This window comes from Chroicocephalus ridibundus, chromosome 4, assembly GCF_963924245.1.
Source record: "Chroicocephalus ridibundus chromosome 4, bChrRid1.1, whole genome shotgun sequence".
NCBI classification, from domain to species: Eukaryota; Metazoa; Chordata; class Aves; order Charadriiformes; family Laridae; genus Chroicocephalus; species Chroicocephalus ridibundus.
In genome coordinates, this window is record NC_086287.1 from 83,745,689 (window position 1) to 83,765,519 (window position 19,831).

Genomic DNA, 19,831 nt, shown 5'->3' on the forward strand with positions numbered 1-19,831 from the left:
CTTCGTGGGTGGTCCAGGCACCACCAGTCCCCGTGAGGATGTGTCTGTCTCTGTCTCGGCTGCTTCACGGTCAGATTCTCTGTCCTTGAGATGACAAGATCTTTGGCAGATGATCTAATATAAGGACATCTCAGGATGTCAAGATGCTTCATCACCAGATTTATTTGGTGATTTATTTGGTGATTTGGGGAGAATTTATTGAAATGTGTCCTTGAAATTAAAACTTATATAATAGAGACACATTATTTACCATGTTGCAGGGTTTCTGTGTCACTTTTCACTCATTTTGTGGCAAGGTATGTCTCTGTGCCAGAACGCAAGCTTACCAATTTTCTATGTTGTTAACTGGATACTTGTCTTTTATGTTAACTTAGAGCCGTACCACGTTTTGCCCTAATAAGGAACAGCCTTTTCTTCAAAACAACAAAGTCATGTTTTAGGCTAGATTTACACTATTGATGGTACAGCTGGGGAATATGCTGTTGTCATTCTGATGACACTAAAAGTACAGTCGTTTTGAAGAGGGTAAATGTTCCATTACATTTTGCATTGTTGAAAAAGTAAAATTAAGGCACTGAGCTCTCTTTCTTGGATGAGATGTGTAACACCATCTTGATTCTTATCACTGAGATTCTTGAATTTCATTTTTAGTAGGGGATGAAGGTTTCACATCACAGTAGCTAAAATCATGTCCGTAGACTAGGCCCTTCTGAGAGCTTTCATCTAAGTGTGGCTCATGAACTGTGACAGGGCTCCACATGCTGTTCTTCCCCAGGGATTTATGTAAGAGTTCTCTCATTCTCCTGTTTTCTTTGGATGTGGATTCCCAAATGATTTCAAGTTCCCCTTCCACTTTCCTAGAAAAAAAATGATGAGAAATCCTAATTTTAAAAACACTTTTCAGCAGTACATAATTACAGTGTGTGGACAAGAAAATTACAAACTGCATGTATTTAGATGCTTGAAACGATCTGATTGAATTTCTTTCTTCCTTTGTTTTTAAAAAAAACTAACTGGCCAGAGCAGGTGCAGTTTGGCCCCCTGGGATAAATTGGAGGATCAAGTCCCCACCCAAGAGCGGTGTGTGTGAAGTCCAGCTGTGGTGGCTCCGCCGTCCCCTGGATGGGCATTGGCGGTGGCCACGCTCCCGGTGCCCGAGCCAGGCCGTGGGTGACACAGAGCCTTTCTGCGGGGGCTCTGCATCTCCCCACCCCTCCATCCCCCCAGCAACTAAAAATGCCCGATGGAAGCAAGCGCCAGACACTGTGCTGAGCCAGCGCCTCTCCAGGGAGGGCAAATGGAATGGTGTAAATGGCTGGGGGCTCTGGGGGTGAGGAAAGATAGTGAAGGACAGTCCTTAAGGCATTATAACTTTTTGGGCCCATTTCTCTAACTGCCCAAGCATAAGTGAATGAATTATTTAATATTCTTCACAAGAAAAAGGTTATTTTTCAAATGTGGCAGTTAACATGATTTAATAATGTAGTGTATTTCAGCAACAGACTTCTTAATAAGTTTTATTTGGTTAAGGTTAAGCTCTTGGGTTTCCTCTGCCTCGCTTCTAGTATATGTCAAAATATAATCGGAAAACCAAGTGGAAAGGAAAGCTATCGCATAGAAAATGAGCACACAAATCTTAACGGCATAGACTTTTCTAACACAGTCACTTCAAGCCACTACCAGCAGCCCTTGACAGAGCCAGCCCTTTACAGAAATTCTGCCGAATACCAGGTTCTAAAACTGAGAAACAAATACATGCAAAACAGAAATGCTTTGGGATTATGGGCAGCTGCCAGGCTATGTTTCTGGCAAAAGGTGTACACTAGAAAATGCATAATCAGTATCTCCTAGAGAGCCCTCTGTGATCCCCAACACTGAGAATGAAGTGGTAGAAGTGGCCCAGGCCGCACTAGCTTGTGTGGTGTTTCACCTTATGACTGGATATAGATGGAAGATGGAAAAAAACCCACCTTCTTGAGAAGGCCTTGAGATTATCCTTGTATATATTGCTCAGAACGAACTTTTGGTAGTGGAAGAGATCATTAACTATTAAGAATGGAATTAAAGCAAAAGAAGGCAGGTGAAAGCAGTACAGTTGCTAAAAGTATTAAACTTGTTTCTCACAAACGTAGGCTGTTGTTACTTAAATGAGTAAAAATAAAAATGCCATTCAACCCCTAAGCTAGCCAAAACGTAAGGTTTTACATCTTATTGAGAATAAGCAGAAGGCCAGTGCTGTGCTGATGGTCGAGGATGAAAAAGTTAACAGAAGCAGATTGTGAAAGCAGTTCATTCTTTACAAAAGACAGGGCTTTCTGCCCTCGCTGAACTAAATTAATTCAGCCATAATCTCAGAATGGCTCAAGAATTAATTTTCAGCTATCCTGTAACAGTTCACTTAAATGCTCCTTATTACAAAGATCAACAATTTTTATGGTGGTTATGATTTTCTCTGTCGCCTTACAGGTGACAGCTCCTCTCCCTTGCCTGTGTGTGGCTGCAACTGTTGACCGTCTTCTGAGGACAGTCCAAGGCAGCTTCGTTACTAAGGCCTCCCGCAGCAGCTGTAACTGTCCCCAAGTACTGTTCCTCTGCAGAAGACTTATGAACTGCACAGTGACCTAGAAAACTCATACAGGTAAGTGTCCTGTCAAATAAGACCTGAGGCATTTATGAACCTAGTTTTCTACCCTAGAACCACGTTAGCAACTTTATATCTGAAATGTGCCATGCATTTCATTTAAGGAAAGGGATGCAACAATGATGACTCACAAGATCGTAAACAATAAAAACGTCATTATGATTATCAGCTTGAAAAATAAAACATGATACTGCTTTCTCATCAGTTGCTTTAGGCGAAAGGTTGCTGTGAATTTCCAATATTCTCTAGCAAAGGCTGTAATTACTGAGAAGGCTCTACACCAGCTTCCAGTAAGGTAAAATTTGCATATCTTTAGAAGCTTTAAAAGCTTTCATTTATCAAAAGAACAATTATACCTTTATGCATTTCCATTTGAAAACCAAGTGGAAAAAATCTGTTCCCTTGGACGCAATGAGTAAGGGTTGCAACCCCTGATTTTAGTCATCAGGTGAAACGTGATGCAGGAGGGGAGAAAGTTTCAAAGGGAAGTCCCCTTCGTTACGTTTTATGAAGCCCATGTTAGTTTAGATGCAGCCTTGTTAAAAACAGAATGATGAGAGAAGCAGCAAAAATGAGGACGCACACAAATGTCACGACTGTCTAAAGGAAGGTGACATCTGCACCCGCTGTGAGGGCAGCAGCTCCCCTCCGGGCACGCGGCGGGGGGGTGGCCCTGTGTCGGAGGGTCCCCCCTCGTCCTGCTCAGACCAATAACAGGGGCTGCTCATCTCCCATGCAGCGTCTTGCTGCAGGATCTGTGCCTGAAGTGGTATCTTCCCTGGCTTTACAAGAAAACTTACCACCACCAATAGATCCGGTAAACGTTTATGGTAAAGAATGTCATGGCAGTAGCTAGGTCAGAGCTGGTGTGGTTTCCTGACTCCACTATTACAAAACCAAATGCAAAAGCAACTACATGGAAAAGTTTTCTGTCTTCACCTACTCGCAGTGCATTTAACTAGACTGACAGTGGTCAGTGCCTTTAAAATAGCTTAATTTGGTTTATAGTCTTCCTAAAGAGAAACTGAAATTTTAATAAAATACAAATCAGCTATGCAAATAGTTGGCATACCTTCAGCTAAATTTTAAGTTAAACTGGCTTTCCTGCTTGAAATGTGGTTTGCTACTTTGATTTTCATTACTTAAAACACTGAAATTAGACAATCTAATATAAAATACATTTATTGGATGTGCTTACCTTAATGTTTATGCAGGTAATTTGAATTGAAACATTATCAGCTAGACAGTTTTCTGGACTATAAATTGACACTGTAAACAGAGCTACTGGAAATAAATGTAATTGTTTGGTACTGTCCTGGCACTAGTGACTCTGGCTGCCAAGCAACAGCTGACTAGCAACATCTAACCGACAAATAATTTCCCCTTCCTTCCTCTTGTGACTGTGTGTAGAGAGAAAATAATAAGGCTTATAAAATCAGACATACATGAAGCTGACCAAAATAGGTGTTTCATCTCTGGCAGATAGGCATAACAGAGTACGTATGTATTTGGGTTACCTTGGGAAACTCCGTTACGTACCACAATACTTGAGGTATAAAGGAACATGAGAAAACTAGTTTTATATGAACAGTATCAGCTATGATGTTAGTTGGTTTTATTGATTTTTGTTTTATAAGAATAAAAACATATTCTTTCTTATATAGGTGTAGAATTCAGGTGACTTCTCAGTGATATTTAATTTTTTTAAATATAGCTTTTAATATAGTTATCAAAAGAAAATAGCTGATGATGAACCAAAATACAACTTGAAAGACGAACACAAACTTTAACTTTCGGAGTTCCTTATGTTATGTAATGCGTTTGTTATATTATACTCTAATATAAAGGCTGTTAAGGTTTAACTACCACCAGAAAAAGACAGTCACCAACTACACTGTTCATTAATATCAGAGACTGCAGAAATACAAGACGTTTGTGCAGTTCATCTTGAACTTGTTTCCATAAATCACTTTTCTTCACCATCATGTTGTTAAATGGTGTAGTTCCAGGGGCAGATCTTGCTTCTTAAAAGTTAGCTGCCAAGTATTAATTTTGTGTGCTTACTGAAGAAAAATGAGTCAATTCAGACTGAAGAGGAAAAAGTGATTTAATGTAACTTCTGTATGGAAAGTGTAATTAATTATCTGACACAGCTGTATTACATCATCTCATTTACCTACTTTGGGGTCAGAAAGGTAAATTTTGCATGATCCACAGATCTGAACTATGCTCTAGTCTACACTGAAAAAAACTTCATTATTTCACTAGCTATTCTCTGCTATAAAATACTGCAACATGAGCCCAAACGTATGAAAGGCACTTAATTAGTGAGAAAATCCTAACTAACTACTTCCAGAAAGATGTGGAATAGTCAAATTACTGTTTTCACATGCAAATTTTAGAGATTAGTGGCATGTTCATTGTACAGCTCCCAGCTACTCACACCTGTTTATGGAATCACGGAGTTGCCTAGGTTGGAAATAGCACTCAACATAGTTTAAAGCATAGTTGATAAATATAGTTTAATAGCACTCTATAAAGTAATTGAGGGGAACTGTGCTGATATAACTTAGATGATGCCAAGCCCTGTTTTTTCTATTGTCTCTAAATCTTTTACTTCATAATGGCAGAGGTGACTTGCAAAATGACAGCTTCGTTACCTCTCTTTGGTTGTAAAAAGCTTTTCCTGTATGCTGATAATATGAATGTGCTGTGCAGCTTTCCACTACCAGAGGGGAAAAATAACTTTAACGAGCTCTATATTAAAAGGATATTTAAACACTGACAGTCATAATCTTGTATAAATACGTTAAATTATCTTTTTGTCTTTTTATTCTGCATGTCGCCAATCTATGTCACTTATTAACAGAACAATAAGGCAGATTGAAAAGGAAACCCATCATATGTGTACTTGTTAGATCCCTTTTATTTCCTACTATTCTGAGAACTCCTAAGGGTTGTGGAGGAGAAAGTGTTCAGCCTTTAGCAGAAAATACTACTAAATAATTAACATATATCTTGATGATTTATAGACACCCCCCCAAATCATCAAAGACTAGGCTCAGATTGATTTTTTTTCTTAAGAAGAAGTCTTAAGAACAGCAGTATTCATCCAGAATAAATTCCTCCTTCAAAAGGTCTTTCTTGGAGCTGGGAAGGAGGGAATTAAGAGGAGCATTTTCAGTATAGCTAAAACATGAGTGAGAAAAGACACCCAGAATGCACTGTGTGAGGATCTGATGAAGAGCAAGAGCTCACAGCTCTGTGCGGTTGCCTCTCACCCCCACTTTCACCGTCAGGTCTAATCGGATCCCTTCAGCTCGTGCTCATTTACCCCTTCCTGCTGCCGGGGCTGCCTTACCTCTTCTGCTGCAGCACTTCATCCAGGGTTTCCTGCCTGTCCTGCAGCAGACGCTGGAGGTGCTTCATTTCTTGCTGGTACTGAGCCATCTTCCCGGCAAATTCTTTCTCCTGCTCAGTCATTTTGAGACTGATATCTCCAAGCTTCCCAGCTGCTTTCTTTTTATATACCTGTAGGAGTTAATAGGAGAAATAAGGACAACTCACTACCAACAAAAGAAACAGCTAGAGATACTAATTTGCAGTTTGATCTTTACATCAGTGATGCCTTGCTTAAATATGTCAGGTAGGTTGCATTATGGTGTTTGGGGGTTTTTTTTTTTTACCTATTTATTAATTTGAAGGTATTACACTTACGCTTTGTTCTGCATATGAAACTAGTGTGTACAGTGTATACCATACAGTATGTTTGTCTTGAGAGAGAAAAGAATTGGCTGCAAAAAAAAGGGTTTCTCTTCCAAGATGCAAAGCTGCACTTCCCAGCACATTGCTCACCATGTTGCTTGTCCAAGTCATATTTATCAATGCATATCATGAAAAAGTGTTTGTGTTATGTTAGTTGTTTAATCTTAACACAAAGAGGAAGAAAAGAGTAGCTTCATGTTGTAAAATAACTTGCTACTTCACATAACAGTTCCTTCAGTGAAGCGCAAGTGACTTTTTTGCTTACTGGCAATAATAACCAAATATATTGGTCTGGTCTCAAAAACAAGAAATCCTTTTTGAACAAAGTGATTTTGCTTTCTGAAATAACTTCCCCGTTAAATTGTCTAAGCACACAAGGAATTGAAAAATATGGCTTGTGTATTTTTACACATTTCTCCATGCTGCTGCTCTCGACAAAAACAAGTATTATCCACTATTAGGTTTTTTCTCATGATTACAAGGAGAATGCTCAAACTGCTATTGTATCTGCAAAATGCAATGTTTGATACAGGCTATAGGACAGAGTTTGGGGATAGAAGCACCTTCTTTAATAAAATTGTAAACTATTAAGTGAAGCTCTGAAAATACCGATATTTATGTTTCGCTAATGTAAAGTTTTATCTACTGTAAATACCGATATTTATGTTTCGCTAATGTAAAGTTTTATCTACTGTGTTTACCACCAAGGTTTCATCTTCATGAATCAAAGCAGAAAGAGTATGCCTTTTGGAGGAAGAAAAAAAAAAGGGGGGGGGGGCATTTTTATGTTATGTGCTGCAAGCTATATAATCCCCTTCACAAACTATTACAAGGTGTCATTTTGGAGTTTCATTTTCTGGAGGTACAGGATAGTGATAAATAGTAATATTTACCTCGAGCGTTAGTTACTCAGTATTTAAGGCTGAGTTCCATGCGTTTTTCCCCAGCTTTTCCCTGTTAGTTCTAAGAAAAGAATAGGAAGCCTGCCAGTTAACCAGTCACATCGCTCGACTTTTTAGATTTGTAACGCTGTGGGAGAACAGAGGTAACGACGTTCCTTTGAGAAGAGGGCGTGCAGAACCAGCCTGGAGGAAGTGCAGAGCACAGGAAAACACCTGGACTTCTGCCTCTGTCGGTAAATGCCTCCTCCAGATCTGGACCCGGAAGATGAAATTCTCTCTTTAGGGCGGGTGCCTATAATTATTTCAGAGAACTAGAGAGAACTTCCTTTCTCTTTTGACACATAAAAGGATGATAAAGAAAGCAGCCAATGATATTGGTGAAATCCATTTTTTTATCTAGTGGGCATAGATTATCCAGCTTGTGGGAAGTGTGTGGCTGAAGCTGCACTGGGATGGCGCCAGCCTGTGGCTGCCCCTGTTGCCATGCCTGCTCTCCATTTGCCAGCTGGATTTGGCTCACTGCAAAATCAATGGGGCACAAAGGGCAAAAGTGCACCATTTTCTGACCCAATAATTGGGGCATGAAACTAGATATAAGGATGCAGAGTTCTGATCTTGCTCCTATGACTCATTATAACTAGGTCTATTTAAAACGCATAAGCTATCTCAGCAGAACCCCAGCAGGTCAGGTGAAGGGTGGCCAGCCTGCTCCGTGCTGCTCCGTGGGGAGCCCAGCCTGCTCCGAGACGGCCCATGGGAGCTGCACCCGGTCGGGGTGTCTCTGGGCACATGGACACACACAGCTGCTGGCGCTTGGAGATCCCTCACAGCAGGCTGCTACCTCTGACTTCTTCAGGACAAGCTCCTAGTAATTTTCTCTGAAGCGAAGCAGGTAGCAGTGAACAGACTGGTGGAGACAGCAGTTGTCAGGAAGAGGGTGATGGCGTGTAGCTGGAAGTGGTGATATTTTCCTCCAGAGCTGAGAAGGGTAGCCTGCCTGAGGTCACGGCGTCACAGGTACATAGTAAGTGGTGATATTTTCCTCTAGAGCTGAGAAGCGTAGCCTGCCTGAGGTCACGGCGTCACAGGTACATAGTAAGCACCCAAGATGGGGAATGATCACAGAGGCAGCAGCTGGTAATGAAGAGGACGTAATTTACACTCTTCTGAAGTCGTTTCAAGAAGGTGTACTCCTGGGTACTGTAATTCTTTTATTCGTGTACTGAATAATAAACTGGAAATTGGAGAATTCTGGATAGAGAGCCAAGAAAACATTATTTCTACAAACACAGGCTGCTGGCCGTGATATATAGAATGATCTGGTCCCAAGATCCTTGCTGAGGCTACAAAGCTATTTTCTGTCAATCATGTATTGTTTTTCTCCTCTCCTTTACCAGTAAAAATTAGTATTGTCTCTTCCAAAAGAGATCAAAGTACCATCTGAAGAAAATTGTCTCACCGTCTCTATAAAAAGTGTTATAATTCTGATCCTGGCAGAATAGCCTTGTAACAGGAACCCGATGTAAGTCTTACTGGGTGCTATGGAACATTGCCAGTTGTCTCCCATGGCAACCAAAAACTTCTAAAATACGTTAATTAAGATCACAGACAATTATCTTCACAGCTGTGTAAAAAGTCATATACTGGGGGGGAGGTCCCTTTTTAGTAGTAGAGAAGGACAGTGCTTATACCTACAACCTTCCCAGGAAAACTGGGTGTGACAGAGGAAAAGGGACAGCCCATATATCCAGAAGTTTTAGTGACAGAATGTCTTTTGTCCAACACTATTGTGATGTTAACAGAAAAAACGTTTCCTCACAAAAACTAGATTTCTGGTCTGCTAAGGATTTGTTTCTGTTTCTTGAAAAGGATGTGTGCAAACTTTTAAATTAAAAAGCCAACAAAATGACAAAAACATTTGGCTGTAGTTGCGATGATACGTGCCACAATAAATAAGCTGCCTTATTTGCAGATTGATCTTGGCACACAGATGAAGGGTAAACAGATGGGAAATCAATTAAAAAGGGAAAAGCTGTTTATGCCGGTGAAGCTTTAAAAATACATATCCAAAGGTATGAGGTGGTTGTGTGTGTACAAGACCTGCTTTGCAAAAATTACATGAACAGAATTGACTGTCTCTTTTAGAAATGTAAGATAAAATTGACACAAGGAAAGGAAATCAAAATTTCTGTTACTTGGGTCTTACTTTATTCATGAGCACCATGAACATAAACCACTTTGCAAACTACTCCAGTATTCTGAAATAAATTTTAAGCTGGAATTATCTTAAAATTTAATAGCTTGCCAGAGAATTCACTTTATATGGGATACTTCCTTATTCTTATCTTAGTCTAGTCTTTCACCTATTTTTTTCTTATTCAATTTCTTTAACTTATTTCTATCTTAATTCTCTTCTACTCTAAAGAGGAGCATGTTCCCCTATAGAACAGAACTTGCATAAGTGCAGGAGAAGCCTCGAGTTTACTCGTTTAATCTTCCACCTGGTTTTTGAACTTGTAGGTTGAACTCGTCAAATTTTAAAGATCAACTGACTTGGTTTTACTACTTTTATGAAACATAGCACTGCTACAATAGTAGGACAGATTAATAACTTGAATATTGGGCTGTAGCATCAAGGAAACATTTTGTTCTTGTTACATTGCAGGTTTATCCTAAAAGGTGCAAAAGACTTAACCTGAAGTTTTAAAAGGTACTTAAATGTGCTAATGCTAAATGTTTACTCTTAAGTCCATTGCTTTATGACACGCCACCACTCACTCTCCTGGCAGAGACTGTCCAGCCTCCTCAAGCTCTACTAACAAAGTAACTTGCTAAACTTTCTGATATATGCAGTTTCTTCTACTTCACGGAGGTACAAGTAGATCTCAGATGTGGTAGGTTAAAACTTTGGACAAAAAAATAATCCATTAAAAACACATAAATGTAGTGATCATGTGCAACCTCTTACTTTACAGATTACACATCAATAGCAGCAATCAAATTAAATTTCTGTAGTTGTTATTGTACAACTGAAGGGTTGGTAAAAAACTAAAACAAACAAAAACCAACCAAACACATAAACCTCCCCTAATTCCATTCCTCTTAGGAATCATAATTACGCAAAATCCTGCTGTAGAAAACATGACTCTTTAGTTTGTTGTGACAAATTTGAGGCTTTCACCTAACTCATCACTTTGGTATCTAGTTACTAATTTGGAATTTTCTACATACATTGTTAAGGTGATCATAGTTTCTCTGCAAACTATTTTGGCTACCAAGTGTAGTTCAGAGGGGCTTACTGTGGTCATTTGTTCTTACTCTGAAATTGTCAATCTATATTTATTATTTGTCATGGAGACCCCCAAAAATATTCTAGTGCTGTCTGTGCTTAAAAAATTTTCCTTTAGGATCTTTACCTGTGAGTGGTTGTTCTTTTGAGAAGGTTTAAGGAACCAATGCACAAAAACTATAATAATCATCCTTAAAGGATGATCCTTTTTCTCCACACAGGGGGAAAAAAAAAGTATATTTATATAACAAAATTATTATCAAATAGAGATTCAGAATCCAAGAAACAACTTGTTATAATCTGACTGCTTCTTTTTGACAGTGTGTCTAATTTAAAGATGAATTACACTTGCACTGAAGGAGAGGAAAAGGTGCCCGATGATGAACTGGAGTGCAAAATCTGTTGTCGGAGATTTACTATTCACAGTCGTAAGCCCAAAATCTTGGATTGTCTTCACAGAATTTGTGCTAGATGTTTGACTAAAATACTTCACACAGGAGCTGGATCTCCCTGCATTAGCTGTCCCTTTTGCCGCCATGAGACAGAGCTGAATGAAGATGAAATTGAAGGACTCCCCAGTGATACAAACATTATGTCCAAACTCATATTAAAATACAAACCAGCACGGAATTCTGACCGTAAAGAAGTAGTTTTAACACCAAAAAACTTGCCTTCCTCAAGTTTTTCCCATGGATCACCAAACCGCGTAGTAATTACAATTACGGAGGTGCGAAGAGACCCCCCAAGGCCTCCCGGTCGCAGCAGCGCCTCAGATTATTACGCTGACCACAGCACTGAGTCCGTATCTCCAGGTTCTCCCCGTCAGCTGACCCGGGATCTCTTTTCAAAGCTATGCAGGCATGTACCCAGAATACTGGCATGGCTGCTTGTATTTCTTTACTTTAGTACCATTCCTCTTGGGATCTATTTACTCATGATTGAGAAAGTGACCCTAGGGATTGTGTTTCTAGCTTTTGTTCCCTCCAGTCTGTTTGTCTGTCTCATGTTTGGCTTCTGCCATTGCCTCTGCCACGGAGTTCGTGACGACTTTTCACAAAGCTGATAGACAGTGTTTTACCAACTGATAGATTTTTAACTGAATCATAAAACAACTTAATTGCAGACTTTAACCTTTATGGATTGTTAAAAATGTACAGTTTGACAAATATCTGTTTTTGTTAAAGCACAATAACTTGCGGGAATACTGGCAAAATGACAACAGGGCATTTTTGTGATTTTTTTTTTCTTTTACTAAAAAGAGGGAGGTTACTATCGCCTGTTCCTTGAGTAACAAACAGTTTTAGACCACCATCTCATTAACTGTGAATAGAACAGATATTTGAAGAGTATTTATTATTTTATAAAAACCCAAGCCCACCCACACCCTGTTTTTATCAAATACGTTGTCACTGTTTTTAAAAACAGACGGAGATGAGAAATGCTCTGTGTATGACCCGTTTAAAAAAAAAAAAGTCCCTACAAGCTAGTTCAGATTTGAGTCAAATCTCTTCTGATGCCAAAGTGAAATAAAGTTGCATTACATATTCTGCTCTACAATCAGATTATTCAGAAAAGTGTTGAGTTACGAGAATTATGACAGACATCTGTAGCTGAATCTTAAAGGGCCAATTAAAGAACAGTTTTTAAGTAAGCTTTAATATTTTTCATCATTTAGTATGCCTGAAAAATTATCTGAAATAAACCAAAGTATACCAAAGTAGAAATGAACTTAATTCATTTTAAAAATTAAAATACTAAAGTTTTGTTTCCTTGACATACTTCCTGCGCAAAAATGACTTACTTTTCTGAATATTTGTTTTCAACCTGTTTGATAGTGCTCTACTGTTATTTTCTGAATATCATATGGTTGTACTGATAAACATTTTGCACAGTGAGTGACATTTTATAAAGCTTGTTTACAGTAATTGCTAAATTTCAAACTAAAAATGGGTATTTATAAGAATCACTTTTAATTTGCTACGTAACTTAAGCATGCACTGTTTAAAATATGTAATAAAGCTGTGTATATAAATATCTACATGTTTTTTGGGTTTTATTTGAGCAAAAGCCTGTTACTTAGCTTTAAAGACTTTCACAGTAGTTCTGTTTAATAACAGATTTGCCAGATCTTCATTTATTTTGAGGTTTCTCAATGAAAAACAAAAAACACAGGATTTTTTTTCATTTACTTTCTCCAAAAGAATTTACTAAAAGGAAGAACTCTGGACCAGAGACTGGATCCACTTTTACGCGCCAAGCACAAATGACCTGACTTCAGAGGGAAACAATCCGAAGGGAATGGAACTGCCAGCTTTTTGAACAACCCCTGTCTGTAGGGTACGCGCCGGGTACTTCCAGTGAAGAATGGCCAGCCCACCCAGCCTCCCGTCCTTCCTCGCCCCAGATAACATTTGTGGCAATGTGAAAGAAGCCCCAGAGAATCTTTTGACACACACACGGTGCATCTGACCCGAAACGTAGGTTTGGATGAGCCTGTGCCTGCGGAGATACGAGGCAACGAATTCATCAAAAGGTAAATGTAAGATAGCTGGCTATGTCTAAAAAGCAGAAAATATAGACTCACATTGTAGGCATTTGCAAATAACTTAAGCTTGTATGCTAGAAGCTTTTCTCTCATCGCAACCCGGGACTATATGCTGTAACACATATAATATGTATTTCTTATCTTGTATCTTGCTGAAATAGCTGAAGATGGCTAAAACCAATGTAAACCACCCTTTTCTAAGAAATAGTGTAACACGTTACCAATAGTTATACCACCCTTTCAGAAAAATGAATGCATTTTAAATACTATTATCACTGTAGACAGATTACACCTAACTACCCCATCGTAGGTGTATTCTGTAACTCAGCGTACAGGGCAGTTACGTGATCTGTCATTCCCTGAAGCAGCTGATAGTAGTAGTACTCCAGCTGATGTAATCAGGCTAACGAGACCTCCAGCCTGTCTCATTCAACTAAGCAGGATGTATGTAATCTTGAAGTAAGCTGCTGGGCAGGTTTCATAGTTGTTAGAATTGTGCATGAACAGTGGAGGCAAACACGTCTTCGCAAGGAAGAATCCTTTTGCCTTTTCACATTCACCTGAATTTTTATCCTGCTTGAGGAACTGCATTATGTATTGGGATTAAAAAGTCTTGTGACTAAAAAGAACCAAAACTAAAAACTTGGCAATGTATTCAGATTTATGAAAATAGTTTTTTATATATGTAAAACAAAAGAATCCTGTAACTTTACACAAATCACTGAAGAGACCAAATTAATAAAGCTTATTATTTAGAAAAGTGGATTACCTGACTGGAGGTGTTTAAGAAATTAAGGTGCTTTCAGCAAAGAAATAAACGATACTAGCTTTTAGCAAAGTTCAATTAATACGATAACCAAGAAGTGTATGATATTTTAAGGTGCTTTGCGACTGTTTAGCCCTCTGGTTTACTGACAAAAATGAAAAACAAAAAAGGTTTTGCAAGTAGATTAGTCTCACTTTTGCCAAATAGAAACAGCAATATTTAAGAACTTTATTTACAGGCTGTTTTTTCTAATTTCCATTAACAGTTGATGGGTTAAGAAGGATTTTTTTGTTTTATTTAGTTTTGCACTTAAAATCCACTGCATATAAATATTCTTAATTTTATGCAAGTCTCTTCTCTATCCCTTATAGTAGTCACAGATCTATTAAATTGCAGTAAATCTGTATTTAAGAATAGAAGACACTGTCTTGGTAGGAGAGATGTTTTCTAAATTTAGACAGACGCGAATGAGGGTGAAAAATGGCTAAAATTTTTTTATAGCTGTATTAGTATAATTAGAGAATTCTTTTATGGTAGTCTTTCGTGCATTTAGGTATTTTATGAAAGGTTCAAATTCTAGCTATTTTTCAGCTTACTGCTCTCTCCTTACAGCTATGATTTGGTTAATTTTCTTTGTTGCTAATTCTGGGCTGTTGATCCTTAGAAGGAAAGTGCAGAAGGAGCTGGGCTCTGTTAACAGAGTGGTGCACGTTTGTGTCACTTGATGCAGGAATAGCAGCGTATGACTTGACTGGAAATGTACAATGTATGGGGACTATGGATTTTGGTTGAAATGCACAAGCTTGACCTAGTACAAAACAGCTTTTGAAAGTAGCATGTATTACTTTCTATATATATAAACCAATATGCCAGATATCCTCCTTCCTGTTTTGAGTTTACAGTAAAAGCAATTACAGCAGTACCAAAGATGTTAAAACATAACATTTTCAAATATATTTCATGCTATACCCTGTTATACTGCAACTGCACACTCTGCTTTGTATTTGTTTAGACAGTTGTGAAGATAACCTACAATGTGTTCCCTAATTAGGCTAGACGTTTGAATGTCCTCTGAGTTTCTAAACCTCTTATCCTACAGCCATATGAAATATTATGCTTTTTAAAATCTCTCTATAAAAATAATCCACGTCTCATAAAAACACTGACACAGATTAAGTACTGACTTTTCTCATTAAAAACCAAAACGTTTTATGTAATATTTAGCTTAGGAATACAGCTTACCTTCACTTTTTCTTCCAGTCTTCCTAAGCGTAGACTGCCTTCTACAATTTTGTTAAGAACACCATGATTCTCATTTTCCAAACATCTGGCCTGCAAACATATAGTATACATAACTAAATGTAATCGTTACTTTAGACAGGGCAGGCAAAATACATACATTGAAGAAAAAAGCTATTCTGTTTTGAGCTACAATAGCCTGAGAACCAAGATAGAAAAAGAATCCTGAAAATTATTTTCATAATGGCTACTTAATAATTTGTCAAGTGACTGCAAATACTACCTTACTAACAAAGTAATAACTTGAAAAGGTTTTATTCTGAAGGGATCATAGCTACTGATGTTGTAAACCCAACCAATCCTGCACATTCCTTGACAAACGCACGCACGTGTATTTAGGGATGCCGTTCCTATGCATGAGTCTCACCCTTCTGGGTCAGATTGAGTAGTCTGCTCCCAAAAGAGCCCTTGAAATTGGCCGGGGTTCAGACAAGGAATCTGACGTGTGGCTTATGAAATGCTTCTGTCTTTGTTTCCATCATTTCATAAGCACTATGTTCTCTCTCAAATATAAGAAGTAAACAAAACAAAAGCTGTATAAGCTGTAAACAACAAAATAATCTTAAAACTATAAGAGGTTTCAACTGTTAAATCCACTGAAAGCATTCAAGAGAGGAATAACAAGGTTTGGGGATCAGCACTGTCTGACCACTGTGAACTACCCGTATCACTCCAGAGGCATGTCTCCTTTCACAGCATGGCTGCAGTCTGTCACCATCGTGCTCAGTCAGGGATGTTTTGATTTACTGTCTGCTAGCTGAGGCATACAATCCCAGAGTCACTTTGACAGCTGCTAACTCAGGGTTACAGTTCAGCATCAGTGTTGCACTATTCAAATTGCTCTAAATAGATTTGTTGCTGCTGTTTTACTGGATTTATTGGTAAGCTGTCACTACTCGTGGAAACAATAAATTTAAATCTATCCATTTGTTTTTGTGGAGATGGGTTACTACCCATTTTAATTTATTGTTTTAAAATCCTCATTAGGGAAGAATATAGGCTAGTTTCTTATTCTGTTCTCCCTGTTCTTCTGGATTAAATCTGTATAAAATGAATTTTAACACTTTAATTCAATTAGTGAATTAAAGAAGAATAAGGCTAGGGTAATAGCAGTAGCTGAACTGAGTAAATAAAGTTGACATTACTGAATTTTGAGGTGGGGGAACAGTAATACATTTTTAATTATGTGTCATGCTCAGTAGTGGCTCTTCATAACCATTAGGGTCTGGCTCTAATTAATTTTTTTTTTGTTTTCTAGGCCTTCCCATTAGACAACCTCATCAGATTACCTAACTACAAGATACCTGCGGTCTTAACTTTCTGCCAAGGTGGGTTTTAAGTTCAGCAATTAAAAGTAGGAACAGGTTGTTCTGATTCAGCTCTACCAGGCAGCAAAGTAAACTGGATATTTAAAGGTTTTACTGATACTAGACTAGTAGAAAAGTTTGTCTCAGAGTACCTCTGCTGTCAGCCTAGACGCAGTGAATTCATGAAAAAGAGCAAGATCTGCACGCTCGTTAGGATCTAAGCCACAAAATGGAGAAATAATGGATGGCAAGTAAGTATGCATCGTCATCATACACACACACAAGGGAATGTGGCCCAAAAGGAAAAGAGAGATTCTGTTTTGCATGACAGGACTGGCTTCTAATTGCTGGATCCATTTATACCTGTCTAAAGAAAAACAGGTGGAGGTTTCAGAAGGGAAAAATATGATGTCAAATACTGCACACTTGCAAAGACAGAGTTTACACTACCTTGTGGTGATTAAAGTTATATTAAGACATCTTCTGAAACAGTAGGCTTTTACTGCTAAAAGTGTTCTGAACATCTACGAGGGTATTATTAAGCCAAATGACACATCTTGTACTTCCAGGTGATTCTGTATCTCTGTAATACTTCTATGTGGTATGCTGAATATTTGAAAGTAGATATATGAGAGACTGAGAAATAAGAACCAGTTCCCCTAATGCCTAGGAGACGTTTACTGTGCCTAGTTTCCACAATCCTAAAGTTCAGTTTGCAGTGGACAAGGATTTGAGTTGGATGACTATAGTTCTTCTTCTAGAATTAGGAATTAACTGCTGTAGAATCTTTTTACCCAACACCGATGACCACCTTTGTCTACTACGTAAACAACAGAAGCAAAAGAAGCTTTATTTTAACAAAGTTTTGCAAAATGGTTTCTAGGACCAATTTGAAGACAGAGTAACAATATGTGAAGTTGAAATTGTGTCCAAGATCTTGTAAAGGAAATGAGTGTGCCCATAAGAAGTCCAGTAACTTCCATTCCAGACACTTCCACTAAACAGAAGTTGTTCCAGAACTCTCAACCAGCCTGTCAAAATGACTGCTTGCCAAAAAGGAGCTGTAACGTGCGTGTACATTCACAGCAGCAGGTTCATACAGATCACTTCAAAGATATAGCTTACCTTTAGATTCAGAAACGCATATTAAAAATTTATGATTGCATGCTGTTTTTCAATACATGTAGCTTCAACAATCGAAGCCAATCTCTAAAATCAGGTTACAAAATTCTTTTAAACTTGATATATACCATTGCAGGCCCTAAGGCTGATGTGAGTTAAGGCTTAATTATGTTATCTCCAGAAATTAGGGTACTTGCCTTTAACCACTCTTCTAGAAAATAATCTTTTGCTGCTCCTATCATACTTGCAAAAGTCTATGTAAATAGCTAAATCCTTAAACTGAAATTTTAGTTTTCTTTTTTGACAATTCAATTTAACGGTAAGTTGTGCCAGTAGGATGATAACTGTGTGAAATATCAATTAAGTCATATTAATTATTTAAAGATAATTACCAAAAAAATAAGATGGTCACGTTCCTGAGCTATCTTCTCCACCAAACCAATAAGGTTTGTTAGATAGTGATGGGCTGCAACTTCTTTTTCCATTGCTTCTTCCAACTGCAGTTTCAGAAGACCTATTTTTTTCTTTAATCGTCTATAAAATTAACAGAAAAATGAAAATCTTCAGATTGGGAATTAATAATGGCATTAAGAGAACCTGCATTGCATATGCAAATCAATTTGTACAAGTATCAATCAATCAAATTTACTGTTAAAGATGCAATGGCTCAAAATATTTGCAATGCCAAAAGTATCATTTCCCACTTTTGGGGACTGTTTTTCTTTACAGTATATTGTGTGAATAACAACAGTAACAATGATTCAAAAGAATAACTCGTGCAATGGCTACAAGCTCATATTTCTTAAGAAATGTAACAATAATATTGGTTTTACTTTTAAAAGTATTGTGAGCCCAACTCTGAACCACTTGGGTACACGAGAAGGTCTGCAAATAGTGTAATACCCCATTTTTCAGGTGAGTACACAAATTATAGTAGTTGCTATAGATAACTACTAGCATTAAAGATATATTCTTCATTTGCACGTAGGCATAGAAAAGTGTGCATGAAAACATATAAAGCTTAGCAAAGCTCCTTGACAACCAGGCCTTCAGATGTCACAAAGATGTGTTAAGGAAATATGTTTTTTATAGGTAGGTAGGTTTTTATAGGTTATATATATATGTTTTAATAGGTAGAAATTACACAATGTGGGATGTCAGACAATATTTTTACAGATATTTCTGCAGTTATTTTTAGACATACAAGTACTTCTATTTAAGAAAATGAGAATGTCATATGACCTGTTTGTCTTTTGTGTCAATTCCATCTCAGTTTCCAGGATCTTGTTGTCAGCCATGAAGTTATTTTTCTCTAAAAGCAGTTTCTTGTTGTGAGCTTGCAGAGATGCTATCTTTCCCATTAGATCTTCCACCTCGCAGCGCTTTTTCTCCTGCTCCTGTTGTAAATGGCTACAAAAACCAACAGTGTAGAAGAGGAGTCATGCCTAGATGCCTATGCCTACTTCACTTAAAAGCCAAGTCACAGTAAGATACCCATGTTGAAGGTATGAAAAAGATACGTCAAGAATGCTTAATGTTCAGTGGTGACATCAGAGAGAGGTATTACAATCTCATGACATATCAAATCATGAATGAAGGATAATACAGACTACTCAAATAATCTGTCCTGACTGCACCTGAAACAGAATTTAAATTATAAAAATATCCTATATGTTCCAAATGTATTCCCTTCCTGATTTTTTTCAAAGAAATTACTAGCTGTGCCAAAAAACAAGGTCTGAGAACTTCTCAGGAAGGCACTGTACCAAGAAACAGTAACGTGCACTATCCTACGGCTTGAAAGCAAGCAAACTTACAGAACGCCTTTAGAAAAACATTACAGACTATGCTGCATGACAGCACTTTTGTGTTGTGCTGTTTCGTGTTATTTCCATATTGTAAAGACTGAAGAAACTTAGTATTTTTAGTTTAGAATTTCAGGATCCTTCAGACATTTCCCCAAAAATGGGAACAGAAGAATGAGAACGTTTTATAGACGGTGTTCACAGAAGTAAACAGGTTTGACAAAAATGGTATTTTTAATGCCTCCTCGTCTACTATTTAAAAAGGTACATTTAGAAGTACGTACTCTATGGTAGAAATGCTTCTACCGATGTCTCTAGATCTGGGATTTCCTTCTGTAGTTTTAATTATCTATAAAAAGTGAGACAGGATTTTTGAAATATTTCTTTACC

At 37.8% G+C, this 19,831-nt stretch overlaps 1 protein-coding gene across 4 annotated transcripts in view; it reads right to left on the reverse strand.

Annotated features, from left to right (window-relative positions):
- Positions 1-619: 619 nt before the first annotated feature.
- The window catches only part of CEP89 (centrosomal protein 89), a 35,088-nt gene continuing 15,876 nt past the window's right edge, over positions 620-19,831 (reverse strand). For 3 of the 4 annotated variants that reach the window (XM_063334545.1, XM_063334547.1, XM_063334548.1), the window contains 5 exons: positions 18,879-19,046; positions 18,029-18,170; positions 15,151-15,240; positions 6,003-6,172; positions 620-857 (listed from right to left, as the gene is read on the reverse strand). In XM_063334545.1, the coding sequence (XP_063190615.1) occupies positions 623-857; positions 6,003-6,172; positions 15,151-15,240; positions 18,029-18,170; positions 18,879-19,046 (805 nt within the window). In that variant the 3' untranslated portion in view covers positions 620-622. Of the gene's footprint in view, positions 858-6,002; positions 6,173-12,640; positions 13,097-15,150; positions 15,241-18,028; positions 18,171-18,878; positions 19,047-19,831 lie in introns of those variants that run through there. The other variant, XM_063334546.1, reaches the window with a different exon arrangement.